Here is a 27,868-nt window from a genome sequence, read left to right on the forward strand (position 1 = left end):
GAGAACTGAAAAAAAAAATAATAAAAACTTGTTTACGTTCGTTGGGTAGAAAATGTACATAATCAAACGTCTGTTTGGCTCATGTGTGCTGTATAGCGCTGGCGGCTGAAATTCCAAACGGACGACGGGATATGTAAATGCGCGTTGCCAAATCCGCCAACTGTTATTACATCATCGACAACGGATGAAAACATTCAACATTTACTCGATAAGATGTTATCGACTGAAATATTTGTCATCATGATAATGATTTTGTAATTTTTCTAGAGTGCGTCAAAGTGTTGTGCTTCAAACCACGTAGGCTGTACACAAAATTAAGTAGCGACATATGCGTGAACTTGAACTTTCAACTGTTTATTTCAGATAATACGAAATCTTTCCTTGGAACAGAATTCTAAAGAGTCAAATGAGAGGACTCTCTAGTCTACAAAATAATACCAGTCACAACACAGATCGTTGATTAATCACTATTTAAAAAATAATTGGCAGAAGCAAATGAAGAACAAATTTGAGCGACTAAAATTCTAGGCTGGAATGGGGGGGCTATATAGCGATACACTATCACCAGTCACGACATCTAACAGTCGATTCATTGTCAACGTCCTCTTTTTTTTACAATTTCCGCTTGTTTTAAATGAACATTTTTTCCTCGTTATTAACCTAATAATATCAATTTAATGGGTGGGGTCGAACTTGTGAGCCTCGTTGTATCGTCGGTGCCATTCGGCGTTGTAGTCGTTGATGTTTTCACCGCGATGGGCGGCGTTCTTGCCGCTAATGACCATGGCGAACGAGCCCACCACGGCGATTCCGGCGATGATTAGATTGACACGAATCCGGTAGTGATTGCGGGCCCTTTCCATCGTGTCGCGTCTAATAAATCACGAAAAATTAAAGGCGTGAAAACGACGACAACGTGATAATAATTCAATGATAGTAGTACACTTACGAGACGAGAGATGGAACATCCGTGATCTTTTTGAATTGCCCGCTCCACACCAGCAATCGCTGCTCAAACGGGCTGACTTTGTGACTGATTTGACCTATATGTTACGTCATCAATTCAATTCTATTTCTCCTGTAATTTTAAATGACAAAATTAAAAATTATTTACTTAGAGCTGAGACCGGTGAAATGTATCTGGAAGATTCGCTGCCGGATGCTGACGACGACATCAGACGCTTGGCAACAATACTTTTGATCATTTTATTGGACGCCATTATTATAATCTGAATTTAAAAAAAAAAATCAGGAAAAATCCAAATTTAATAAGCCCAATCAACTTAAATGTATTAAATACCTTATATTCTGCTGAGATTCTTGAAATGGGAGATGGCACGTATAAACTGTTAGTTGCGCTGTTGAGGAATTGTTTGATTTGAAAAAGCCAAGCGCTCCGGCTTTTTATACCGCGCTTGACTGGTCAGAGTGTCGTGTTGCCTTGGAGAACCTCGCCAAAGTTGAATATGGTGATGCTGGTGAGAGGTGGGGACAACAACAACACTTTGACTTTGTCTGTCTGTCTCTGTGCTGTGTGTTTCTTACGACGACAAATAATGCGCATATAATTCCGCGGTGGAAATAACAACATGGCGGGCTTATTTTTCTCGATAGCGTTTTTTGGCACACTTGTATTCTGTTTGGCCATCACTAACCGGGCAATATAGACGACAACTTGGACACGTAGACTGGTAAACTGCGCATCCGTTTGTGGGTTGCAAACCCAAACAAAAAACAAACAAAAATTTCAGCCAAATCGCAAAAACAATTTCTGACGGTCGTCTAACATTTTTATGATCAAATCTGTCAGCCAGATGACAACCTTCCCATGTGATGACGTCTTACAAAATATGTCTATACCCAGTGACCCTTGGAAAATACTTATCTGATCCTTGGGAATCAGCTTTGGATGCTGGAATTGCGAGAAAATGTTGGCGGAGAACTTTTGGTTGCCAAGTGAGGGGATAGCGGATCAGTTGCAGATTGATGCCTTGAGGTCATTTGCTATTACGCGCATACCTTGGACTGCCGAGTTTCTAGCGTGTAACAAAAATCAGCGGCGGTGACCTAGAGACTGAGCTGAATATCAAACATCTCAATGCGCACGTTAATCAGCCAAAACGTCAGACCGATATGTGCGCTTTTTAGCGTGAATGAAATCAATACACTCCCGTGCAGAGAACAAGGGCGTGAAGGTTGGCATTAAATGAGAGTGATGAACAATTTAATTAAAGAGACCACACACAGCCGGTAGCGAGAAGAAATTTGTCGACAGGCGGTGATGTAAAAAATTAATAATAACTCTGATTATAAAAGGTGAAAGCTGCGCATTGTTATATTCGGTTTGTTCGTGTTACAGGCAATTGAAAGTAGGCCATCAAAATTGAAATAGAAGAGTTCAATAACCTTATAGAATTTGCATTCAATTAGTTGACTTTGAAAAAATATATAACTTTCTAAACCTGTTGTCCTTATAGCTTTCTTCCGACTGAATTAGTACAGATTTGTTTTTAAAATTTGCAGACCTACTCTTTAATTCGTGCGGTTGGCAATTTAATGGAGCGAGAAATCGTTAAAAAAAGGAACTTTTTGAGAACCTTTTCAGTTTAAAAAAATAAATGTCGCCCATTATTATGCGGATGTAATAAGCTGTTGTCATGAGTGACATTTATTTGAGGAAGATAGTCTCTAGTCAACAAATTTTGTCGACGAATATCTTCCACATGGGATAGAAGTCACGACGTCACTCAGAGAAATCGACCTCAATCTTTTGACCATTGACCAATGTGCGTGTACAAAAACGATTTCATGCCAATTGCTCAATCATTTTCAAACCCGGCGGCCTTCTATACGCAAACATCACCAGATCAAATATAGACGCTGGAGAATCCAAATTCAAAACATTCAAAAACTGCTCAAGGAGAAATGATATGCGAAATCATTTGAAAATGGTGCAACCAACAGCCGACCAAGTACATATTAATCTAAAGCCCATTATATTCGTACAAAAGTTGCGTGCGCTCCAGCACGTAGTTAGAACGATTATTTCCCGGCCAGCTGGGCACGCACCTGACGTACAGCAGGTATGTACAGTAGTATTTGCTGAGGGAAAATAGATTTCACGAACGGCCCAGCAGCGGTACCGCGATAGAGCTGCTGTATTTACTCGACTAGATCAAACAAATTTACTAACCAATTCCAACCAGATTTTCTATATTAAAAGCGCTGCTGAACAGATGCGCATCCGCGATTACCGGAACCGTATCAACCTGTAGCAATAATAAGGAATCGATCGATTATTGTTAGCGATACTGCAACGAGTATAAATTGACAGGTCGTTTGATGTAGAGGCCCATATAATATCTCCTGTCCAGCTCCAAAATGAAATTCTTCGCGATCCTAGTCCTGATTTTCGTGTGCCTCGCTGTCGCAACGGTAAGATAGAAATTAAATTGCTAAAATATGTTGAATTGAATTTATTTATAAATTATTTGACGGAATATAACAGGAGGCCCAGACGACGAAAAAGCCCAAACCGACGACTGCGCCCAAACCAACTGCTGGACCTAAGCCAACGGCTAAGCCTAAACCGACTGCTGGACCGAAACCGACTGCTAAACCCAAACCAACTGCTGGACCTAAACCCACCGCTAAACCCAAGCCAACGGCTGGACCCAAGCCAACGGCTAAGCCAAAACCAACTGCTGGACCCAAGCCAACAGCTAAGCCCAAGCCAACGGCTGCTCCTAAGCCCACCAAGAAACCATAAGCTGTAAGGCTACGGCAGCCCCCAAGAATAATTGAAGAGCTGACCGCCGCGAGAAGATCTAATAGAAATTATTGCAAACTATTAAAAAAATTGGGCATGATTATTTAACTGTTTCATTAGTTGGGAATAATTACATTTGCTGTTATTAATTGGAAAAGAATCAGCCTAAAATAAAATGATTTGCCCTAAAATTTGCCGTGTTTTAGCACGAATTAATTATTTGTCATGACGAGTTAAAATACAATTGCACAGCAGAAAGTTGGCTGATAAACAAATTCCTATTAATACCGTTGCGCAACACAGTATCTAGCCCAAACGGTGCCAAATTTAAACACTGTTCGATAGGATAACTTCCGGGCCGCCTAGTTCATGCTTCGATAAACGTGAAATTGATTGCCAGCCACTTCCGGAGGCAACAGTTGCGGATAAAAAATATAGGATTACGATTACCCTCAGAATTTACCACTGGCTATACTTATGGGTTATGTAAGCCCCTCAAACATAAGTCGTTATAAACACTGCGCTAATTAATCGAATAAATTTTATATTTTCCCACTGAGAAAATCGTCTAGATTCCCGCCAGATCTACCAGCTACATCAAAAACATGTTGGTGGGCTGATATAATTGAATCAGGAAAGTTTTATTTTAATATAAGTTGTTGCCGGTCGTCAGTTTTGATGAGCGCGTCGAAAGGAATAATTTAAACGTGTTGATGGCTTATGAGTATGATCTAATAATTTCAAATTTAACATTTTTTCAACGCGGGAAAAATTTTAATCTTCAATCGCGGGTAACTCGTTTTCGTTCACGGAATTTTAGCGTTTCCTACCGCAGTCATTAAGGTGGTGCAATAATAATGTCTGTGATTAATATGAACATTTTCATTGGTCATACGTTTGTTTGGTTCTTATAGCCACCAAAGAACAGTTTGCCCCAGGTTCGTCCGCTTTAAAACTATGTTCATTATGCTTTTAATTGCAATTTTCAAGTTATGACCTTATGAGCATTGATTGCAATTGAACGAACTGCCAGTTTCTTTGATTTATCTGAAAATCGAATGCATAGAAGTCTTTCCATGCAGTTAATAGCTGCGGCACTAATGCCACTCGTTTTAGGTTGATTCTTTTAGTTGATATTCTGATAATGAAATCAGTGAAAATTAGGAATAGGATAACTATTATTTGTTGTTCAGAATACCGGCTTGGTTGTCCATATCTAGCCAGCAATCAGATTCTTTCAGATTCCTCTGATAATAGCTTTTTGCTATAATAACAGACTCAATCATGAAGACAGATAATAGTTATCTCACATTAAATTATTAAGAAAATATGAGATTATATATCATCACTCAGTAGAAAGTGGGTTGACAAACACACTCCAGTTAATACCGTTACGCAACACACTAGCTAGCACAGCCGGTGTTAAATTCAGACATTTGTCGATAGGATTACTTCCGGGCCGCCTAGTTCATTCTTCGAAAAACGTGTAATTGTCAGCCACTTCCTGGCAAAAGTTGCGGCGCCTTCGGAATTCCCAAACCAACGGCTGCTCCAGCAAATGCTCCAGCTTATACGGGGGGCAACGGGGCTTTTGGCCACCATAAGAAATCATAAGCTGTGACGCAATGGCAGCCCCGAGCAGCCCTCAAGAATAATTGAAGAGCTGATCGCCAGAGAAGAGCTAACAGAAATAATTGCAAACCACAACAAATTGGGCATGATTATTTACCTATATCATTAGTTGGAAATAATTACATTTGCTGTATTAATTGGGAAAAAAAGCCTAAAATAAAATGATTGCCCTAAAATGTGTGTTTTTATCATGAATTCATTATTTGATGATAGTAAATTCAGCTTAATTAATAGAACGTACGAATGCAATATGGTATATTTGCTGTCTATTTGAACAAATGTGATCAGCAAATATCTAACTTTCCCAAAGCAAACAATTCAACTGAACATATGTTTCCTTTGGGAAGTCTGGGCGTTATTCTGGGGGTCTAACGCAGGCACGGTAATTCTCACGCAATATGCCAATCCAATAGTGTTTCTACCTGAAATTTGAATATCACACCACATAGAATAAAATGCCCAAGAATGATATTCCTATTTCTAAATCCGATTCTTTTACATTTTGGAGGATCTGATGGTTTCAAATAAAAACGTGCCAGAATTTAATTCGATTTCCTTATAGATAAAGATTTACTCTTTCACGCGAAAAAGAACCGCGGATCACGTCGCTCTTCTGTATAATGTTGGAACTCGTCATCCCCATCACGCAGATCCCGCTGTCCGCATCACGGAATAACTCTCGCGAATTCCGGGAACTGCTAGACGTTGGACGAGACTCAACTTCGTGAGCGAGAGGATCACGCGGGAAAAGCGCATAAGCCTCTTCACGAGAGCATCCAAAATCCGCCAAACCGCATTTCTCAAGCATTTCTGCACGTGCAATCCCTAATCCTTCCCCCATGTATATAAGACGGATGTATTTCAGTTTGATTATTCTTTAAATTTAAAACGCCATATAAATGAGACTGCGCAATTCAATCGAGATATATTTTTGTCTTTTCCTTGTAATAAACGATAGGCTACTACGCACCAAGCCCTCGTAAAGCGCTCGTGCGGGACGACGGCGGCGTTTATAAAAGAATTGAATCATCGTTTTAAAGGAGTCTATTAACCTTATTTTCTTCATCTTATTAATAGATCTATAGAGTGCTGCAAGCTGCAACACATTGCTGTTGCTACAGTATATATAGGTAACTATGACAGATGAACATGTCCCCGCTACGAGACGACGTCGTACACACATATATACAGGCCGGAGTCGCTTTAAAGTAGCGACGTTGACGCGTGACTAACCGGAGAAACGCCAGTCAACCGAATATAGTGGCGGACGGAAATAGAAACGATACACAAGGTTTATAGATCATCGCCATTTATTTGCGTTGTATCTTAGACATCCAAGTGAACGAGCCCCTCCCTTTCGCCAGCAAATCGATTTTCTTTTAAAAATCTTGAAAAAGATAACCAGAAATAAAACCCCGAACAGGTGCGCAGCATCCGTGACCGCCTATGCAGTACATTTCTTTATTTCGGTGGTGTGCGATATCGCAAAAACGTTTTCCTTGTAGTACAATGTATAAGCGGAGGCGGAACAATAGAGCTCTGCTGAAGCCTAGAATGCATGAAGCCCGCGTGACACGAAACTCACGTGATTGTGGCCTTATCCAAGATATAGCCAAGAAAGTGCTAGTGCTACCACTCAAAGGACAATCTTCTCTTTTTTTTCCTTTGGTAACATTTTATTTGAATGGGAGAAATGATTTCCAGCTTTTATGTACGTCACGCGGGAGTCTTTTTTTAAATCACGAAGGGGGTATAGGACTGCTGACATTTACATGTTTCTATTATACTTTTTTTCGTTTGTCTTTTTTGTTTGTTTTTATGCGTCGACTGCTATAGCCATAACGACCTGCATGAACAATGAAGTTGAAAATTTGTTTAGAAAAAGTTTCTTTTATGAATAGAAGCCTAACAAGTAACAACATTCGTGAACGCTATTCCCTCTTGGCTTCCAAGAGGTGGGGGTGTTATTGTTGTGGCGGGTTTCGGTCTAAAAGTATAATTATTTGTGGGTTTTGTGCTGATTTTTACTTTTAACTTGAGTGTGGTAAGAGGGATTTAGTAAAACTTGATGAGACGAATTATTTGATACTAAAATAATCCCGATCCATTCTGTAAATGTCGAGCGCGGGAAATTAAACTGCTTCTATTGGTTGAGAGCGGTTTGGAATTAGGGGAAGGGGTATATCGATATCTTAATCGTGAATAATTAGAAGATTAGTGTCGTCTGCTTTCACCATTTCCGAAATAAAATTACGAAAGTGTGGTCTGGTGTGGTCGTCGTGTTTTAACTCTTGTGGTCGCGTGTCTTTATGGAATAGCTAAAGACACATTCCATGCTGTTGAGCAGGTAAATAAAACCAAGATTATACAAATAGAATGATAATGGGAGGATAAGAAGAGTTAAACCTGTCTCAAATGTGTGAAATCTTATTAGTTTCTGACTAGAACATTTATCTTGTAAGCCCCCTTGTGTATGCATGGCAGTTTGTTTGCACTATTTAACCTGTTTCTTTGTGCAGATTTAAGGCTTGAAACAGCCACCAAAACATAAATGCAAGTTTTGCTTGTGCTGGACCTGGTATCAGCAACAATCTCAGTGTCATCGCTTGGGTATAATGAATTTCATAACTTTGATTAACCTGTGCATGACTTGAGCCAATACAGTGTATTAGAGTGAGACCTCAAGTTCTCTTGTTTCTTAAAATTTTGGGTTTACCCACTCACATTCAACTTTTCCTGACTTGTCGTTTCTGTGTAAAAGTTTTACGTAACTAATTTTTTAATTTTTTATTTAGATAAACAGCATCCAGTTTGAAAGGAGAAACTACCGATGTCGGCCGAGTATCTAGCTTCCCCTTTCTTTAAATCCCCCTGTCCACGTGTACACCCATACGAGTGTGGGTGTATTCACGAGACCCTTTTTCCTATCCCGCCTGTTTGGTGGATTCAACTTTTCAGAGGACCGAGCACTTTTGGAAGCCTGGCCGTATTTCCCAGGCTTAAAGGTAGGAAAAATTCATCTCTATTCTTCCTTTGTGACTATTTGGTGGCCTTGATTTCAAATCGTTACGAAGTAGGATTATAGATTATACCTGAGCTAGGCGGATGATTGCAACTATTTTCTCTTGTCGATTTTTGTAAAACTACTGGACCTCTTCGTTTTGACGAGGTAAAAATACCAGCCTGTTTCGCGTGTGCACTTGTTATAGTAGGGAAAGTCACGGTTTAATTTTATTGGAATTATTTATTTATCAAAACAAGTATACAAGTTAAATCTTCTAGAATATCTGGTAACACGGGAGCGATAGGAAAAAATGTCGGGACCCGCCCATCAGTCGTTTCACATATCTGTTTAAAAAACTTTGAATCATATGGAAAAAAATCACAGTTCGCCAGACTAGAATTGAAGGAAAATTGAAATGAATTCGAATGGCAAGTTGAGTTGATAATAAGGTATAAGGTAGCAAGACGGATGAGGATGTACAGATATTAGGAAATGGGAGAGAATCCATCGGCGGATTAGCAAGGTGGATAGTTTTCGGTGTGAACGAGTTCGAGGAAGAGTCCCGACTGGAGGAAACGAAGGTAAGAATCGCGTTCCATCATGTGCTGGATGCGTCTCTGGGCACGGTCAAACACATGCTCATCCGGATTGCCCGACTGGATGTTGTTCAAAGTGACGAGTCTCGTCTCGGCATCCAGATTGACCTGTTGATTAAAACAAACGAGAGTAAAGAATTAGTTTTCTGTCGAATGATAATGATGATTTGATTTGAAAAATAATTCAATTCAACTCAAATTTTAAGGGAGGGTTTGAATAATACGTACTTCTTTGGGTGCCTGGACGGCCACGAAATCTTTGTAAATCTGTTGCGCTTTGGCTGCCATCTTCTTGGGTTTGGTGTTGCGGTAATATTCGACGGCCAGCCAAAATTCCAGGTTCTCGTTGCTATATTCGCGGAGTAAAAACGCCCGGTAAAGTGACGATCCATCTGTAGAAAGAAAAATCAATCATTAAGTAAAGATTCTCATGTGGATTTGAGTGTAGATCAAATTACATTTAGATGTCATGAGAGTGGTGAAACATTCAGACCACTTCTTGGCCTCTTCCGGCAGCGGTCGAGTCGACAGAGGCGACTCTGAGCTCTTCCGGCTTAGAAATCCAAGGTGAACCCGCATTTCAGATCTAAAAGAAAATAATTTGAGAAAAGTTAAAAAACAAATTTCTATGACAAAAGATTTCGAAAAAATAACTGACCGTTTCTTTGATTTCAATTCAATTTTCCAAAAGATCGAGATTGAGAGAGAGATGAGATGTAGACTAGTTTGCACTGCGAAGCTGAGAAAGAGAGTGTACGTGATACACGAACAGTCCCGTTTATATAGGAGCAAAGATCGTGATCCTGGGTAGCAGCAGCATCAGAAACCAGACGCCATCGCGGGATTGGACAGATTGCTTTTTCAATGGGTTATATGTACATTGCGCGCGCATCTCTCGAGTGCTATCGAGTGCTATCAAATGATTTAATGAATCTTTTGAAGCTTTTGTTGACCGTCTAGCGAAATAACTCACGTCATCAACGTATAAGAAATTCTTAATTTCTTGATTAAGAATTTTTAAAAAAATATTTGTAGTAACATGTTTGTTCGGCGATAATTATCAGGCATTTTGATTTTGTTTGTTCGTGCAACATATTAAAAAGCTGCCGGGAACGTGTGTCGTTCACGAGTCTCGTGACGGCCATCAACTCCATTTGATTGAAACATGAATTTGTTTATTTATAAAACTGAGTGGGCAACGAAGGCCTGAAAAATTGATTTCAGTTGCTCGAGTAACTTGTAATTCCATCCCCAGAGTGACCAATATTTTGGGTCTTGCTGCGCACATAAGAGAATTGCGAAATCTCCCAGGGAGTAGACAAAGTCCTTCCACGTACGTCACTCACGTATTCGTCGCTAAAAGCAAACTGCATAATTAATTACGTGATTCTCAAAGTTCTCCATGAAGAGCAGCACTCCCAGTAATGGTTCTAAGCCTTTTGGTTTGCTTATAAATGCCAATGAAAATGATCACGAAGCAGGTTTAAACTTAATCGCGCAATTATTTTGTGCATTAAAATGGCAAGTGCATTGAAAGGTAGCGGGAGAAAAAGCTGCTCCCGGTAAACAGGAGCCAAGTCAAGTTCGTTGGCCCCGACCTTTATTGCCCTCTAGAATATAACTGGAAAAGAGAATTGAAACTCTTCCGTCGCAGCACTAAGAGTCAACAAGTGCCGAGATCGACGGACACGGACAGGAGTCTCGTGTCACGCTCTGACGACTCGGCAAGTCAACGCCATCCCGAACGTCGTAGTAACTTTAGACCCGTTTTTGTTATTTCCCTCCTCTTTTCGTATATAGACGACGTGTCAAAGTCGACAAATATAATCAAGTCCGGGATCACTCAAAGCTTCGCACGAGTGCTCTTTGCCATCTTTGGGCCGAACGTGTCGCTCTTACACGTTCGGCGAAAAGAAAAGGAGGAGAAGATTACGATCAAACATTTTCTCCAAAAGAATTGGAGATGAGAGCATCTCTGTTTACCAAGAAAAACGCATCCGCCAGCAACTGCTGCGCACACACAGCGGATAAGCAATCGATTTCCCGGCGGATTCAACGGTCTAGTTCAATTTATATTGTAAAAATAGATGATCAAATAATTCAGTTATAACAACTTTTTGAAAATGATTAGATTTGAGCAATGCCCGTCTTCTGCCAGTCCCAGTCGCCTTATAACTGAATTCGTTAGAAAAGTAATACAAGTGGAATATCACGTGGGTTTTGGGACTTACAATGAAGTTGGTTCTGTCGGACTCGTTTATGCTCACGTCGTTGTCATGGTGATAGCTATAGGCCGGAACGTGTCGCCCAAGTCTCGTGTCCCGAGTCCCATTCGCAGTTCCAACCATTCGCCGTGTACTTTTCCCCCTTCTTTGTCGTTATATTCAATATTGTAGGTATATATTAGTGCGTTCTTTGGAAACGGCTAAACTTGGTACCTTTTATGGCTATTATTATATGCATGTGTTAGCCCCCCCCCCCAAAAAGAGAGTGTGTGCTTGGGTGAGATGTGTACGTGCGTTACTGGGAGTTGGATGAGAATGGGGGGGATTGAATGTATAGCCGGATAAAAGTCTAGGAGAAAAGTACCCAAGCAACTAGGAATATATCCTGGCAACACTGTGGCAATTGGGTACTTCAATTCCAAGCCGAAGTGTCACATAGAGGTCTTCCAAACCTGTCAGGATCTTTTGCCTCTTTTTATCTTACCTGGGCAAATCGATAGACTAACTGGCGGAGTCATGGAGTGTGCCAGATGCGATGGCGAGTTTGATTCTATAACGACTTCTATATGTAGAAGCTGTAAAAACTTGTATCATTTGACTTTTCTACACAAAAGTCCGGCTCTTTTCGTAATAATCAAAACTTGGCTGTTAGACTTTTGGCGAGACTTTTGGTGTATAAGTTTCCAACTCGGCATCACGTACGCATTCACCTATGGCTACACACTCGTCGAAACTTTTTTTTTTTTTTGATTTTGTGACTAATGGTAAATGCATCGGCGAACGGAAATCAAACCGAGAGTAAGAAAAAAAAAAGGAGGGCAGCTGAACGTGAAAGGAAATGAGATCACGAGAAAGAGACGTGCATGTAGGAAACGGCTACACGTGTCATCCGCAGCTTGTACACTCGGCCATTTAATCGATTGGAAGCACTCACGGACAGCATGCCTTTTTATCCAAGTAGACACACAGGTTTCTATAGTAATGGCCAAGGTGTTTCTTGATTCCGTGTTTCCCTGGGTATTTCTTCAGTATTTACTCCTTTTCAGGGCCGTCTTTTATTATGGATGGAGGGCACTCATTTTAACGTGATTGCATTTAACTTGATTGTTAAAAATTTCGTCGGTTATCGATAGCGTTGCAAATCTAGTTTTGCCAATATCTAGTTCAAAGCTGGCAGAGGTAGACACAGACATAGCTTTCTTTATTACGTTTTTCCGAAAAAACCAAATGATTAAATTTTGTTTAATTTCATTTTTTCAAAACTAAATTTGCAACGCTAGTAATCAAACAAGTTGCAACTATATCCGTTACTATGCTGTTCAGAAACAAGAGTTTTTAAAATTGTTTGGGCTACATTCAGGTATGAACTTTTTGAACACTGGGATATAGAGCAGAGTTAGAGCATACAAGTTGCAATTTCCACGTCAACTTATGTATTTCATTTCATCAAGGAACATGGGAAATGCCGGGAAATAGTTTCATTTCACTTTCCTTGAGAGCTTAATTAGATTCGCAAATCAACAAAGCCGAGGTTAAGGCTGAATTTAAATTCACCAATAGTCCACCAAACTTCAATGCTGATCGTGAAGGAAGCGGTAGAAAGTCAAAAGGAATAGTAACAAAACTCGATAATGTTTCTATTCCATACATGCTTAAAAATGGCCGGCCGTTTTGGCTGAAAACCGGTAGCTGCATTTATCTAACTACCTGGCGTTGTTCGATCACGTAAACCAGCGTATAAAACGGCCCCCCGAAGGTGAAACTGACGTTTTACATTCCAAAGGTTGTTTGCACATGGAATGACAGCTGCTTAATTTATTCTAACCGGTTGCAATCTCGCCTTTTGTTAATTGAATCAGCCTTTTTGAACACTCCATTAGTGGTAATAATACAATTATTCTTTTTCCCTCCCAAATTCGGGACATCCTTCAACGACTGAAAATTGTCGTTTAATTTGCATGAGAGAATGTCCTATTTCGGGCAGTTGGCTGTCGTTCCATTGCGCACACGGTTCGTCAAAGTTTAAAGCTTTTATTGAATTTGAACAAATATGTAAATTTACGATACATTGAATAAGAGGTAAAGGGATAGCTCGTATGTTGTCGTTTGGGTGGATTATTAGTTTATTACGTAAGCGAAAGGGATTCTGATTGAACTTTGAACAATTCCCAGATATTTGGTCGAGGTATAAAAGGGAACAACTTTGGAAATCAATACAATTGTTTACCATATAAACAATTGAATATCGTTCTGGATTAAAACCAAATGGCATCATCAGGGTCTTCAGCTAAAGGTTTGATTTCGAAACCAAGAGTCCAGCAATTTAGTGACAGTAGGAAGACGTCGCTTTTTCCATTCCAAATTGATCCGAGTTCGCTCCAGCGCTTGTTGGACGGACCGAGTTGCAGTACCTAAATCACCTCTGCCTCCTTCGCTTAACGTCACCAACTGCAAACACAATTAAGAATTAATTGATGAGCACTAGACGCGTAACAATCTAATCAATCTTACATTCTTTAGATGTGTTTCATTGTCCAGCGTCTTGGATATCGCCTCTACTAAACGCCCCAGAATGTTGAGACTTGGGAATCTGTCAAATCAAGTCCATCCCAGTTAACGTGAGTCACAAGATCAAAGATTATTTTTATAATAATTGAGATCCGGGTTGTATTTAACTTACGCTTTAACCATTTCGTCCCAATGCAATAGGGCAAATTCGAAAACCATTGAAGATCCTAATGGATTTGTCGAGACGGATCGGAAAACGGTGGACGAATCTTGGCGACGGATACCGGAATTGGCATCCAAGGCCCACTCGAGTAACCTTATTACAATATTTCATTAAAAATAATAAAAACTAGGGCAATATCGGGAATTTCCATTTAGGAAGCAGCGTACGTGTTGAGAGCTTCCGGACTGTTTGAACAGCTGAGAGCGTTGAGGAGCATTTCTTTTTCGCTGGACAAGTCGGTGGATAGATAACGCTCCAAGGCAAAGTCCCATTCCTCGTCGCCACTGTTGGCAATGGCAGCGCAGGCGACTTCTTTTTTGTAGTTGGAGTTGACCCAACTTGAAAAGAAAAAAAGGTATCAAATAATGTTTATATACTTGACATATCTTGATAGCAGATGAGAAAAACGTCACTTTACTTGCTGTTGTCAGGCTGAGCCATCCACAACTTGTAGAGCGACGTGGCGTTGTTGACACATTCCGACACTCCGAGACGACACGCCCAAGAGATGATTTGATTGCGATTCAGAATAACCAACTGGGAATCGCCTTTACTCTCCTCAAAGCCAATTTGCTCGTAGGTAGGTAGAATCAACCATTTGATGTATTCCTGCGTGAATTGTGAACACTTGTGTTATAGTTTTCGCGGAATTTAACTGATGTTTTAGAATCAGATATATACCCGCAATTTGTCTTTGCTGGCCGTGTGGTAAAGCATGCTATCCAAATAGTTGAAGACCGTCAAAGCGGAATACCACGGAGCGAAATCTCTTTCGGCCCGGAGGTAACTGCTCAATTGGAGAGCGACGGAATACGGAAGCGAACCCATGCGCGCGATGTTCAAACTGTCGTCTATCAACTGAGATCGACTCAGAGTCGATACGGCACGGTGATCTTGAAGCAACTGCTGGATAATCAGTTTCCAGTTGGTTTCGTCGTAGTTGACGCGATAGTAACCTACATAGAGATATCACACAATTTGTCAGTTTTATACTAGAAATAGGCCGAAAATAGTCTCTGATGTGTACTCAACCGATTTGATCGACATTGAAAAGGACCCATTCAGTTGAGGTTGAAGGCAATTCGAGCTCGATGCCGTCTTCCGTGCCCATCATCCACGCCTGGAAAGTTGTGTTGAAATTGGTGGTGTAAGTGAGCGGAATCCACCACAGCGGGAAATCGGATGAATTTCGATCCCCGAGTAAATAAAATCGCTCCTGTTTTATCATGTAGAAGTTGTGTAAGTTCTATTTTTGGGGAAAACTTTGTCGTGTGTAATTTACCTGGGTCACAATCGCCGATTGGAAATCGTAGTTTCTCCTAACGGTTACAATCGGATAACCAGTTTGAAGGGACCAACTGTTCATAATGGTTGTGATATCTGATGGTAATTCTAGAGCCTCGATGGACTGATTGCTCATGGCCTTCCAAAGGTCGTCGTTGACAGCGCTCTGATATTTCCTGCATTTATTTAAAAATAAAGTATAAATTTTGTGGCCGTTTATAACTGTATATGTGTTGTCTTCCGAACTTGCTATCCAGGTAGAAAGTGAGGCCATGCTGGAATTTGCTCTGTCCAATGAAGCCGGCAAACATTCGAATGACAGCAGGACCTGGAGCGGTTTTAAATTAGAAACGGTATGTTTGAGTATAGTCAATCTATTTCCTCCCTTCGACTGTCACCTTGGCTAGCCCGCGCTTACCTTTTGAATATGGAATGGAGTCAAACAGCTCGTTAATCTCGTTTCTTTTCTTGACAGGAAACGACATGGCGTGCGACGACATGAGGGAATCGACTTCGAAAACTTTTTGGGTTTCGCTAATGGTGAACTGCTGACCTATTTGCAAACTAGGCTCCACCTGTCATGCAGAAATGTATGTCAACTCGGGTCAAAACTCAAAATGATTCCGGAAAAGTTAACGGTAAACCTACCACGTCCAATCCAACGTACATCAAATAGGAAGCGAAACCTAAAAAATATTTATCATTTGAAAATTATTGTTCTAATAGACATAATTAATTCATTCAACCTTCTTTGAGCCAGAGATCATCCCTGTCAAAAAACGATAAAAATTGATTGAATTGAAACAATTAACTACGAAGTCATTTCATCATTACCAAAAATCCATTGTTACTAGATTTCCAAACCATTGATGTGCCAATTCGTGGCCGATGACATGGGCTATTCTTTGCTTTTCGGCACCGGAGGACCGCACTGGATCATACAGCAATGCGGTTTCCCTATTACCACAAATAAAACAACTTGAGAAAATAGTACGTCCACTGTTTTGCAAGATTCTATTAAATCAAGCTTTAAACAATTGCAACCCGAAAGCTTGAAATCGTTGGCAAAGTATACACATCCTTGTGCTTATTTTCTTACAAGGGCTCAAAAACACGTTACCTTGAAGCTCCCACAAGCAGAGATCCCCAAGGCGGACGTGAAACCACCGGTTAAGAAACAAAAACCAAGGCTAAAAAAGGATACTGACCTGTAGGTGATTAGCCCCCAGTTCTCCATGCCACTAACGACGAAATCCGGAATGGCGAACATGTCCAACTTGGGAAGCGGAAAACTGATGTTGAAATAATTTTCAAAAAATCTCAACACCCTCGGGCCCAAGATTCGAGCGTACCTGCAATCAAGACAAAAATATGCGCATAAGCCTAAGTATAATCCTGATATTTCATCATTTGCCCATAAACATCCGTCTTAATAATAATAATATACTCTGTTTGTTTGCCAGCTGACGGCCTTGTCCAAGTGCGGAATTGTGTGTGATCCTGCAATTCCAATTCCGGCGAATCCAAACCTTCGAATTCCGAGACGATAAATGCCAAAATGTAAGTAGACATGGGTAAAGTTTTGTCAAACTCATCCCATACGTAATCCGGTAAATCCTCACTGATAATCAATCGATAAATGATTCTCAGTATTGTTTTCCCAAATATGTTATGTCATTATTCAGATACTTTGGATAAGTTCGCTTTATGGGCATGTTAGAGTGAGCTTTGCGAGATTTAAGTCGGCCCAGCGTGATTTGGAAGACGGCCTTCAGTCCCGGTTCGTCGAAACACGGGAACGCTCTTCTAGCGTCTGTCGGAGAGAATTGAGTCGTAGCCAAATACCTATAACAATCGAATTCAACTTAGTTCAATTCAATTATTTAAGAGCGCAGGAAAGTTTGTATTACTTTTTGATTCCGTTCTCCGTGTACGATGCCCGGTAGAAGCCGTTGAGTTTGTCGTTGAGTTGACCGATGAACCGGATTGAAAGCTTGTAATATTTACCCACTTGTAGCGTCTCGTTTTTGGTCCCAATAACCAACAGTTGTCGAGTTTTATCTTCGATGTAGGACTGGATAGGCACTCGCCTGGATTCAACCAGATCGTGAACCTGTTCGAATATCACCGAATATTGATTTTCCAGAAAATCATGTTTATACAAAAATGGGAAATCCCCGCTTTTATTTACCTGAAGACCTTCATCCTGAACGATCCTGATGTCGGCAATGTGAAGAACAATCATCTGCGTCGGTTCCATGCATTCCAAAAGAATGTCCACTTGGCCTGCGGTAGTGAAATTACCTTCTTCGATAAATGGCAAAAGACGGAGTTTGTAGTGTCGAGGTAAGACCCATCGGGGTAGTCGCCATTCGGTGTATTTGGGTATGGATCGTGGCTGTTTAATTGCTGTCACTTGAATCACTGTGATGGCCAACGTCAGTAACACTAAACGGAGCAACATGGCGAGTTATTAGTTGCTTTTGGGAGGCAAAACCAAATGAATCAAAAGTGGGAACTGGACTATTTCACGGCCTGTCCCTTCAAAACACTGGCGAGTTGTGGTGGCACGAGACTTTCTCTCGCTAGTGTGAACGATCGACCCCACAAGTCGTCGTGTATCCACCACACACACACCTGAGTGTGTGTGCTGTGTGTGTGTGTGTGTACTCTCTCTTCCTCTCAATTCCATTTCCCATGTTCATCTTTCTAGTTTCTCTGATCTGCCCTGCGGCCGATAACCACCCACTTTCTCTAGCGCGGAACGTCACATAAGGAAATGAAAGTGTTACATAACCCAATTAATTTAATCGAGATACACCGTATGAACTATAGGCTATTTATTCGTTCACCGCGCTTGGAAATTTCATTCAACAAGTGCTACAATTTTAAAGAAATGGAAAGGAAAATGTTTTTAACAACAATTATTTGGGCTGGAGAAGTCGTCTTCTCATCAATGTATGCCGCAAAGATCTCTAGTGGGACATCGCCACTAGGAACGGAATCCTAAAGATCCGGAATCCAGTAAAGGAGAGGCTTTCGACAATTCGAAGCCATGGGCGGCTTGCGCCTTTGCCTTGGAATTCACCTACTTTCATTTTTCCGATTGTTAAGTGGCCCTATTCCTACGTCGCATTATCAAGTACAATTTGAATATATTTATCATGCGGTTATGGGGGGAAACATGGGAGCTGTGTACAAGAAGAAAATCTGTCGGAAGTAGAAGACAAATGTACGGATCCGGCATCCTGTACGGAAGAGGCATTGAACGTGATTTACCTGTCAAATGATCATATTATTTTCATTTTTTTTTCTTGTTCTCAATTTCCTGTTTAATTTAATGAATACGTGAGCCGTATTATTTATAATCAATCATTCATCATCATTTCATTCATCTAATGAACTTAGTCTAAAACTGGGCGTTAGATGGCGCCACATACGTTCTTAAGCCCTAGCAGAGCTATAGATACCTGGTCAGTTCATGGCTGTGTTGGCTTCCCTATCCCGGTTTCAGGGTAAACGTAAGCCGATTTTCAGGGGGTTCTAGGGCGGAGCTTGTCAGAAGTTGTGAAGTGGTAAAAATGAGACAGCGCCATCTAGTGATAAGACGTTGACTTTCAAATAATACTTTCGGCGGCCATTTTCGTGTATTACGTGAAAGAAGCCTAACCATAATTTCTGTAAAAATGGTTGGCAGGTGTGCTGTTCCTGGTTGTAAATCAACATATTTCAAAGGAAATAAAAAAGAAAACGAGGTTACCCTGTTTGCAATTCCTAAAACTTCATTATCAAAATGGCGAGAACTAATTCCATGTAGTAATTTGACGAGCACCTCACATATTTGCTCCCGTCATTTTAACGAAAGTGACTTTCAAACAGGGATTGAAATTTTGAACGTGTTCCATCCTTTCAAACGTAGGATTCTTAACGCTGGAGCAATGCCCTGGAAACCAACATTTTCTGTTAAATGGTAGTAATATTGTATGTTCTGTACAATCTGTAATGCACAGAAAACGAACCATTTTCATTTTAGATACATCTAGTCAACAACTGCTGATTACTTCAAAGAGTGATTCAGTGGTGCTCGACAGCTACCACCAAAGCTGTCCAATATCATTGCATTATTTCTTGCCAAAGCTGCAGCCATCGTTCGAGATCCTTCTCACCCAATGTACCGTGCAATCAATAACTTTCTACTGGTATGTTCCTGTTAATTGATTGCAATTTCCTTCTCGTTTAAAACTTAAACGCCATTCCTTTCATTGTTTCTAGGTAAAATCGGCTATGGATGTGACCCAAGTTCCCGAATTTTTCGTCATGCTTCATAACACTGAACTACCTGAACAGAGGTCGCTTCAAAGGAGTTTTTTACTCAGCCTTCTTCGAAAAGTCGTCAGGACTATTTAGTGTGTGCTCGAAGAAGAGTCTTTCGAATCCTTCTCTCCTTGCAGCCATCCAATCTATTGTCCGACAAAACTGATAAGGTTATTTTTTTAGCAATTGAATTTTAGTTTGAGATTTCATCGAGACATTTTTCTTTATTTGATTTACAGCGGCTCATACTTGAAGTCGTACAATCTTCACTTCAGAATTCAATCATTACCTATGACTTGATTCAACATCGTGGCCTTATCATGTGGCTTGACAGCCTCTTGCTGACCGACACCGTTGCAGATGAAGCTAGTCAGATGGTGTCGGTGGTGACGACAATGTGGGACACGCTCTACACTCACATGCTGAAGAAGAGAGAGTCGAAAGAAAAGGACGACGAAGAAGCTATTGCAAAACTTGAACAGGAGGTCGAAATGATGGAAGCCGAAGACGAAGATACCGCCGACAAAACCACTAACAAACCCAAGATGCAGAATGCTAAAATCAGTAGCAGAAAACCTATTTGGAATTTACTTCCTATGCAGCAACAAGTTATTGCTCCCTGGATCATGTGTGAGCTAATGCAGTTGATGGTCAATTTGTGGCATGTACTCTATGAAGCTGAGCCAAACTATGCTACGTTTAACAAATACGCCCGAGTATTATGCTCCGTCGCTTCACACATTCACGAATCCAAAAGCATCATTCAAGCAGCTCAGGAGAAGGATTTGAAGACCGTCCGGTTTGTTACCCCTCCCTGCATGCTGAATGTTAAATTGATGCGACAGCTCGTTGAAGTCTCATCCCGCTTTGTGAGTAATCTTCCCGATCTAAAGGATCATTTGGCAGTAGTTGAAAGTTCCAAAAAGAAATCCTCGGCTTGCCCAACAGAACTTAGTCGAAACTGGGAACGAAGACACAGGTATATGCGAGAACTTATGGACCAAGAAGAGACAAATGTTTCAACCAGATATAATGTGCACAAATTATTGTCTTTAGCTGAATGTGGTGTTTGAAATAACAATGACAATTTTGTTTGCATACAAGGAGAACCTCGTGATACGATTTCTTTTATTTTTCATATCCACTACATCATATCTTTGCCATTTGATGTACATATTTGTTTCCCACTATAACGCAGCCAACTTAAATTTCTAGACGGGTTGTTTAAGGAGAGTGGTGTAACGTTCAATCTTTGATGCCAAACTCATGTCGATGTAGCGATCTCCAAGGACAACTACAAGTCCACCAACAATGGAGGGATCCACCTTGGTTGAAATCTTGAGACTGTCCTTTCTGCAAGAATCCAGAAAGAGCGGCAGTAACCTCTTTCAATGTAGCAGCATCCAAGGCCTTGATATAAGAATAGATTTTTTTAAACATGTAATTGTTTAATTTTTTTTAGATTTATATTTTACCTTGGCTGAGGTGACCTCACATACAACTTAACCTCTGAATGCAGCCATCATGTTAAAGAAATGGCCAGTGACAACATCCAATTTGTTAAGTCTTCCATTCTCAGCAAGGAGTTCTGTAATCATAGCCATATGAATAACAATTAGAATAAAGTGAAAACCAATAGAAAAGAAAAACTTACCAAGGAAGTTGCCTGTAACAGCACTCATTTTCAATTTCTTGGCAACTGAAATAAGAGCATCTTTCTTAAGTGATCTCTTCAAAGTGGGGTTGGCAATGAATTCTGCCAAACGAGAATCTTTGGCGATAGTTGCATGAAAGTCCTTCAACTCGCTTTCAACTTTGTCCAAAGATTTCTGTTTGGAAGCAGCAGAGTAGAGTGCTGAGGCATAGCGACCATACAACCCAAAAACTTGGACTGGAGCCTATAACAATTACACAATTAGGTTAAAATGTACCTGTACCACACTCACATGATTTACCTTCACCAACTGCTGGGATGATGAACTGGTGCTGAAGTTACGAGCCTAATAGTTGGAAAGTAAAAACATTCATTGAAAATAGTACAACATTTTATAAATTACGGCAAATTAATTTAGGATTGTGCGAAAACAACCGGCTATTCAAAATCGAATATAAATTCGGCTTGAAACTTAGAGGTTTGACAGTTGGATATTTCTACCTTTTTATTATGGAAAACCTTTTATTATTGTTTTTCACTTCTTGTAGAAAAGTAAGCTGTGATTGGCCAATGAGTTTTTCATAGACCCTTCCTGATTGGCTGGCTTCACGTAGTAGCTGACACACTCACTAGAGGCGCTCATCCATTTTTCCCAATCGGCTTACGTTTACCCTGAAACCGGGATAGGGAAGCCAACACAGCCATGAACTGACCAGGTATCTATAGCTCTGGCCCTAGTATTTTTTAAAAAATTCAAACTATTATTCTTTTAGAAAAATAACTTATCTCCTGGATAACTAAAATATACTAGTCTATAGGAGTCTGTAGGAGATTTTGCTGATTTAATTAGTAGCCTTTAGATTAGATCCAAAAAATAAAACTGCTGGGCTGCACTGCCAGTGCAGAGTGCAGCAGACTCCACAGCAACAACAACAGTTTTCGTCTGATAATTTTGTTATGCTATTTCGTCAGTTTGGTGTTGATAACACGTGAGGTAGGTGGTGCATTTTGTGGGGAGGATTTAATTTCGGGGCGTTCTAGAGTTTGACAGTTCGTCAAGTAATAATATCTGTTTTTGATTTTTCAATTGTTAACTTGCTGGCCATTCTCGGCACAAGTAAGAAGTTCAAAATGCGCTCTAGTGCATATGGTACGCTTCTTGCCTTTGTTTTGGTGTCATGTTCTGTTCTTTCAGTGGCTGCGCTGAGCAAAAGCAATCATAAGTTTTTGGGACGAATTGTGTCTCGAGCTGAAGAAACAGTGCAAAATATCGAGTCACTTTTCCACAAGGAAAAACCAAAAAATGTTACAGCTGAACCAAAACAGTGGGCGGTACTTGTTGCTGGTTCAAATGGTTATTACAATTACAGGCACCAGGTAAATATTTGTCTTGTAAGATGTTTATTTTCTTCCTGGAGTTAAAATGAGTGTGTTTAACTGTTTATGTAGGCAGATGTCTGCCACGCTTATCAAGTATTGCGACGTCATGGAATTCCTGAAGAAAACATCATTACACTCATGTATGATGATATTGCCAACAGCACAGAGTAAGGAGTAGTACTACATAACATTTTTAAACAATTAAATTATTATTTACTGGTGTTTTTAGAAATCCTACTAAAGGCATTATTATAAATGCACCAAATGGGGAAGATGTGTACAAGGGAGTAAAAAAAGACTATGTTGGAAAAGTAGGTTATTACGAATTATTGACATTTCAGTTTTAGTATTCTGATGAAATTATTGGATAAAATTTGTAATTCTAGGATGTTACTCCAGAGACATTCCTCAAGGTCATCTCAGGGGATATCAGAGGTTTAAAGGGTGTAGGAACAGGAAGAGTACTTCAAAGGTACTGTAGTATGAAATCTTTTTATATTTTTGTACTTTTATACAATTTTGTTCAATATTTTCATAATTGATAGTGGTCCAGCAGATAATATTTTCATAAACTTCGTGGATCATGGAGCACCAGGCTTACTGGCCTTTCCAAGCTCGGAGCTCCACGCTCGAACTCTGCAGGACACTTTGTTGGACATGTATCAAAGAAAACAGTTCGCCAAATTGGTTTTGTACATTGAAGCTTGTGAATCAGGATCCATGTTCGAAGATTTACTTTCAGATAATCTAAACAGTATGTGTGTTTATTTTTATTTTCCTTGATTTGCATTCATTAACTGACTAGTATTTTTCTAGTCTTTGTCACTACCGCCGCAAATGCGCATGAACATTCGTTCGCATGCTACTTTGATTCGGACCGGGACACCTACCTTGGCGATGTTTATAGCGTCATGTGGATGGAAGATTCTGAAAAGGAAGATTTAACAAAGGAGACGCTGTTCCGACAGTTTTCTATTGTTCGAAAAGAAACGAACACATCACATGTTCAGGTCAGATATTTGCTTAAAATCACGGTCAACTATGATGAGTGTATATTCAAATTGTACTTAATTTGCGACGTAGGAATATGGAGACTTAACCATAGGAAAAATGAAAGTGGGCGAATTCCAAGGCAAAGGCAAGGCGCCCATGGCTTCGAATGGTCGAAAACGTGTTTCTCCATTGTTGGATGCCGTTCCTAGCGGCGACGTCCCATTAGAAATCTTGCGTCATAAATTGAGAAAGATGAACTCAAGCCCAGAGTCTGCTGAAATCCAACGAAAAATTCGTGGCATTGAAAAGGTTGTATTATCTCGGGTGGTGTCAAAGACCTTTTCAATCAGATGAACACAAAGAAATATTTTTCCATCCCACAGAAACGTCAACATTTAAAAGATACTCTAAGGAAAATAGTGTTGAAGGCCACGGAAGATGAAACCAAGACGGAGTTCATTATTACCGGTCGACTAAAGTTAACCAATTTTTCCTGCTACGAAGAACTAGTCAACGCGTTCTCTCAGCGTTGTTTCCATCTTTCTAAGGTTAGTTAATTGTTTAGCTTTGCAACCGCATTAATTCCACAAACCTACAAGTTTTCGTTTTTCATCATACTTTAGAATGAATATGCATATCGCCATCTTTTTGTATTGGTGAATATGTGCCAGTCGTCCATTCCGAAAGAGGTTGTCATCCGCGCAATGGACGAAGTATGCGTGCCTCACAAATTCACAGGCATCATTTAAATAGCATTATAAGTTTCAAACAAGTATACTCTAACCCGCTTTAAACTTTTCGCTTCTCCTGCTGTCCCACTACAAAGTGCAAAATATTCTTGATTTCTTCCACATTCCAAATTGATACTCTTTATAAAAAATTTAATTTTTGCACAAAACACTTTTCATTTCAAATTTGATATTGTAGTAGTAGCATTTGCATTAAAATTTTTAAGCGATAATAAATAAGTAGCATATATTCGTATGATACATCTCGATCGAACTAGATGGGTCTTTTGGGACATTCCTCACGAAGGAAAAAAGTAAAAGTGAAAAATAAATTTTCAATACTTGCTATTACCAGAGCTATAGATGCCATCTATAGCTCTGCTATTACGAGGACGCGCGTGAAAGCTCCCACCCTTTTACTTGTGCTTGTAAGTAGCCTACCGGTACTGAAAAGTTAAGAAATTAATTTGCTGTGGAAAAAGGTTTAAAGAAAAAAGTTGCTAATTTCAACTGCGGACATTGGAGGACCAAGTCGACCAAAATTAATTGATGTTATGGCAATTATTTGTTTCATGGTATTTTTTATTCGGTCCACTAGGGAAGATTGACAGCGTGTGATAACTGATCTTTCATCTTGGATCTGTAACAGAGTAATAGATAATTTACTTGTCTGTAGCTTGATCCGCAATGCCGCTTCCGGCTTCCCGCTTGCGGCGGATCTTCATTTATTCCGGAATGTGTCATCATTTATGAAATTGGCAGCATTGGAAACTCAAGCAGACGAAATCTCAAATATGTTCACATTTTTAAAATAAGACACTGAAATTGTCAAAAGAAATCGTTTGACGAAAATCAAGTTATCTGAAAATGCAAGCACTTTTAAATAATGTTACTTGGAGTAAATTTAAATGTATTTTGAATGTCACTAATCTGAAAGAGTTGAGAAGAATTTGCAGTGGATCTCATTGTCTTGAGAAGCATGCTGCATCACCACGTCAATATATTAAGAAAGGACCTGGACTTGAATATTTTATATACAATAGTAAACAAATTTCAAGGGATAAACTGGATGAGAAAGTTACTTTAGAGAAACACCCATACCTCGATAAAGATTTATTTGATGGTTATGGCCTCAAAGGTAATTTCAATTGTATTTAAACTAACTGTATGTTGTCTAATCAATCAACAGTTTTTATTGAGGTATATGGCTGTCAGATGAATGTGAATGACACTGAAATAGTTTATTCTGTGCTTGAAAAACACAATTATGTCAAAGCATCATGTTGTGATGATGCTGACATTATTTTCTTGATGACCTGTGCAATTCGGGAAGGTGCTGAAAATAAAATTTGGCATCGCATTGGACAATTAAAAGGCATGAAACAAGAAAGAAAAAGCAAGAAAGTAGACTTAACTGTTGGAATTATTGGTAAGAAATCTTTGTTCATAAATATATGAATTATTGTTTTACTTTTCACTTGTCATGTTTTTAGGTTGCATGGCTGAGCGTTTAAAAGATAGTTTATTGGAAACAGGAAAAGTTGTTGATATAATTGCAGGACCAGACAGCTACAGATCACTTCCATATCTACTAAGCCATGCGTCGTCCCATCAAGTGATGCAACAGATTTTAAATCTTATTATTGACGCCCATCATGTACATAGCATGCTGACATTAATTTTGTTTCTTCTCAGGCTGCCATTGATGTAATTCTCTCTGTAGAAGAGACCTATGCAGACATTGTTCCAGTTAGATTAAACCCCAAATCACCATCTGCATATGTGTGAGTTTCAAGAGGATTTTTACATTTATCAAAGCACCATAACAAATTTTTAATTCTCTTGTATCTATAGGTCCATTATGAGAGGTTGCGATAACATGTGTTCATACTGCATTGTCCCGTTCACGTAATTCAATTCTCTATCCAGAATTATAGGTTAAGTTCGTGAGTGAAAAAATCTAATTATAAATTATTTATAGACGAGGCCGAGAGCGGTCGAGGGCTATTGATTCTATCTTAGATGAAGTCCGATGTTTATCCGATCAAGGAATCAAAGAAATTACTTTACTAGGTATACTTGTGTGACGCCTTTTCTTTTTTAGATTTCTCATTAGGTGTATATATGATAATTTATCCTAGGTCAGAATGTCAACAGTTATAGAGACACTTCAGAATCGATTCATTATAATGAGCCTACCAACTCCAAAGTCACAGTAAATGCGGATGGTTTCAAAACAATCTATAAAGCAAAGGTTGGTGGTCGTCGATTTGCTGATCTTCTGGACAAAGTCAGCCAAATTGATCCTGAAATTCGTCTGCGATTTACGTCACCTCATCCAAAAGTATGACAACTTTTTTGGGGTAGTGGAGGGGGGTTTATTTGTGTGTAACTAATGCATTCGGTGAATTAGGATTTCCCTGACGAAGTTCTTCATCTCATCAAAGAGCGAAAAAATATTTGCAAATCCTTGCATCTTCCAGCTCAGTCGGGAAATAATCGAATTCTTGATTTGATGCGACGCAATTACACTCGAGAAGCGTATTTATCTCTAGTGGAGAAGATTCAATCTATCTGTGGAAAAAACATAGCGCTAAGTTCGGATTTTATATGCGGATTTTGCGGGGAAACTGAGGAAGAATTTGAAGAGACACTAGACCTCGTCCGGCGTGTTCCATACAGCACCGCGTACATGTTCCCATACAGTACTCGTGAGGTAACAAACATTAAACCCTGCAAGTAAAATGTTATTCTTGATAAAATGTTGTTTATTGATGCAGAAAACCTCTGCTCACCGTCGACATCAAGACGATGTGCCTCTCGAAACGAAAAATGAAAGGGTCACACGGTTAAACCAAGTTTTCCGCCAAGGCGCTGAAAGGATAAATAAAAGTTTAATTGGATCCACTCAACTTGTTCTAGTCGAAGGGGTAGGCAGAGCACTATTCATTTACTGTTGAATTGAAAGTAATTGTGATTTTCTATAGGACAGCCGACGATCAAATCAATTTCTCGCCGGCCGTTGCGATGGAAATGTTAAAGTAAACTACTTATAATTTAGTTTCTCTGATTTTTGGTTTTCAATTGTTTCGTTACTTTCGTCAGGTCATTTTTCCGAAGGAGCCATTGATGGGAGATATTGACGTCGAAGAAGTCAAACCTGGAGACTACGTGGCGGTGAAGGTACTATTGAATATCTTATGTAGTAACTTTAGTTTTATGACTTTATCACAAAATAATCAATGCTGTTTATCCTCCTGTTTAGATTCATGATGCAACATCTCAAGTTCTTAAAGGAAGCGGGCTGTACAAAACTAGTCTATCTCAATTCGTCCACGATGCCTTCGTTCCAGATATAAATCCTTTCGCAGTTTCGACTCAATATTAATTCTGAAATGATGTACGCTGTGTACCGCAAAACAATTAGAATCGTTACTTTATTCAAGTGATTGTTCATTTTCTTTAAATATTGCGAGGATTATCTTTGTAGAATACAAATATCTTCCATTTCGTGATGTATTCTACTTATGTATTCCTTGGAAGTTGGTGCTTGTGAAT

At 39.7% G+C, this 27,868-nt stretch overlaps 7 protein-coding genes and 2 long non-coding RNA genes across 9 annotated transcripts; 5 read left to right on the plus strand and 4 right to left on the minus strand.

The window, feature by feature from the left end:
* Positions 1 to 333: 333 nt before the first annotated feature.
* Positions 334 to 1,697, minus strand: LOC124208015 (UPF0389 protein GA21628-like). The gene is made up of 4 exons (XM_046605700.1): positions 1,301 to 1,697; positions 1,115 to 1,229; positions 950 to 1,043; positions 334 to 873 (listed from the first exon to the last, which is right to left on the minus strand). Exons 2-4 carry the CDS (start codon positions 1,218 to 1,220, stop codon positions 675 to 677), a joined length of 399 nt encoding a protein of 132 aa, XP_046461656.1. The 5' UTR covers positions 1,221 to 1,229; positions 1,301 to 1,697; the 3' UTR covers positions 334 to 674.
* A 1,352-nt stretch (positions 1,698 to 3,049) lies between these two features.
* On the plus strand, positions 3,050 to 3,960 carry LOC124208016 (alpha carbonic anhydrase 8-like). Its single transcript, XM_046605701.1, has 2 exons — positions 3,050 to 3,435; positions 3,509 to 3,960. Exons 1-2 carry the CDS (start codon positions 3,382 to 3,384, stop codon positions 3,767 to 3,769), a joined length of 315 nt encoding a protein of 104 aa, XP_046461657.1. The 5' UTR covers positions 3,050 to 3,381; the 3' UTR covers positions 3,770 to 3,960.
* Positions 3,961 to 8,629: 4,669 nt separating this feature from the next.
* LOC124207637 (regulator of G-protein signaling 8-like) lies at positions 8,630 to 9,808 on the minus strand (the record flags this gene model as incomplete). The annotated part of the gene is made up of 4 exons (XM_046605209.1): positions 8,630 to 9,109; positions 9,230 to 9,393; positions 9,460 to 9,587; positions 9,660 to 9,808. Coding segments are annotated over 4 exons (630 nt in total), but the record flags the coding sequence as incomplete, so codon positions are not given.
* Positions 9,809 to 13,241: 3,433 nt separating this feature from the next.
* LOC124208020 (aminopeptidase N-like) lies at positions 13,242 to 18,076 on the minus strand. Its single transcript, XM_046605707.1, has 18 exons — positions 17,433 to 18,076; positions 17,152 to 17,354; positions 16,931 to 17,086; positions 16,689 to 16,862; positions 16,450 to 16,593; positions 16,076 to 16,198; positions 15,988 to 16,010; positions 15,890 to 15,927; positions 15,660 to 15,816; positions 15,488 to 15,569; positions 15,240 to 15,417; positions 14,990 to 15,173; positions 14,639 to 14,913; positions 14,376 to 14,566; positions 14,125 to 14,295; positions 13,907 to 14,050; positions 13,738 to 13,816; positions 13,242 to 13,674 (listed from the first exon to the last, which is right to left on the minus strand). Exons 1-18 carry the CDS (start codon positions 17,703 to 17,705, stop codon positions 13,510 to 13,512), a joined length of 2,760 nt encoding a protein of 919 aa, XP_046461663.1. The 5' UTR covers positions 17,706 to 18,076; the 3' UTR covers positions 13,242 to 13,509.
* Positions 16,110 to 16,548, plus strand: LOC124208033. Its single transcript, XR_006880230.1, has 2 exons — positions 16,110 to 16,231; positions 16,344 to 16,548. It is a non-coding gene; the product is annotated as an uncharacterized LOC124208033 (long non-coding RNA).
* Positions 18,077 to 18,855: 779 nt separating the features above from the next.
* On the plus strand, positions 18,856 to 20,672 carry LOC124208025. The gene is made up of 5 exons (XM_046605716.1): positions 18,856 to 18,996; positions 19,121 to 19,211; positions 19,275 to 19,440; positions 19,514 to 19,725; positions 19,795 to 20,672. The coding sequence occupies exon 5, from the start codon at positions 19,876 to 19,878 to the stop codon at positions 20,626 to 20,628; it is 753 nt and encodes a 250-aa protein (XP_046461672.1). The 5' UTR covers positions 18,856 to 18,996; positions 19,121 to 19,211; positions 19,275 to 19,440; positions 19,514 to 19,725; positions 19,795 to 19,875; the 3' UTR covers positions 20,629 to 20,672.
* LOC124208030 lies at positions 20,643 to 21,731 on the minus strand. Its single transcript, XR_006880225.1, has 4 exons — positions 21,511 to 21,731; positions 21,210 to 21,453; positions 21,031 to 21,143; positions 20,643 to 20,965 (listed from the first exon to the last, which is right to left on the minus strand). It is a non-coding gene; the product is annotated as an uncharacterized LOC124208030 (long non-coding RNA).
* A 141-nt stretch (positions 21,732 to 21,872) lies between these two features.
* On the plus strand, positions 21,873 to 24,560 carry LOC124208023 (legumain-like). The gene is made up of 9 exons (XM_046605713.1): positions 21,873 to 22,586; positions 22,659 to 22,756; positions 22,819 to 22,900; positions 22,976 to 23,061; positions 23,135 to 23,343; positions 23,406 to 23,599; positions 23,673 to 23,891; positions 23,966 to 24,130; positions 24,206 to 24,560. The coding sequence occupies exons 1-9, from the start codon at positions 22,341 to 22,343 to the stop codon at positions 24,329 to 24,331; spliced, it is 1,425 nt and encodes a 474-aa protein (XP_046461669.1). The 5' UTR covers positions 21,873 to 22,340; the 3' UTR covers positions 24,332 to 24,560.
* Positions 24,561 to 25,080: 520 nt separating this feature from the next.
* On the plus strand, positions 25,081 to 27,821 carry LOC124208021 (CDK5RAP1-like protein). The gene is made up of 12 exons (XM_046605708.1): positions 25,081 to 25,448; positions 25,500 to 25,739; positions 25,804 to 25,925; positions 26,006 to 26,094; positions 26,165 to 26,218; positions 26,292 to 26,383; positions 26,452 to 26,654; positions 26,724 to 27,026; positions 27,091 to 27,240; positions 27,298 to 27,351; positions 27,416 to 27,493; positions 27,576 to 27,821. Exons 1-12 carry the CDS (start codon positions 25,178 to 25,180, stop codon positions 27,696 to 27,698), a joined length of 1,779 nt encoding a protein of 592 aa, XP_046461664.1. The 5' UTR covers positions 25,081 to 25,177; the 3' UTR covers positions 27,699 to 27,821.
* The last annotated feature ends 47 nt before the right edge of the window (positions 27,822 to 27,868 follow it).

Source organism: Daphnia pulex, chromosome 11 (assembly GCF_021134715.1).
Source record: "Daphnia pulex isolate KAP4 chromosome 11, ASM2113471v1".
NCBI classification, from domain to species: domain Eukaryota; kingdom Metazoa; phylum Arthropoda; class Branchiopoda; order Diplostraca; family Daphniidae; genus Daphnia; species Daphnia pulex.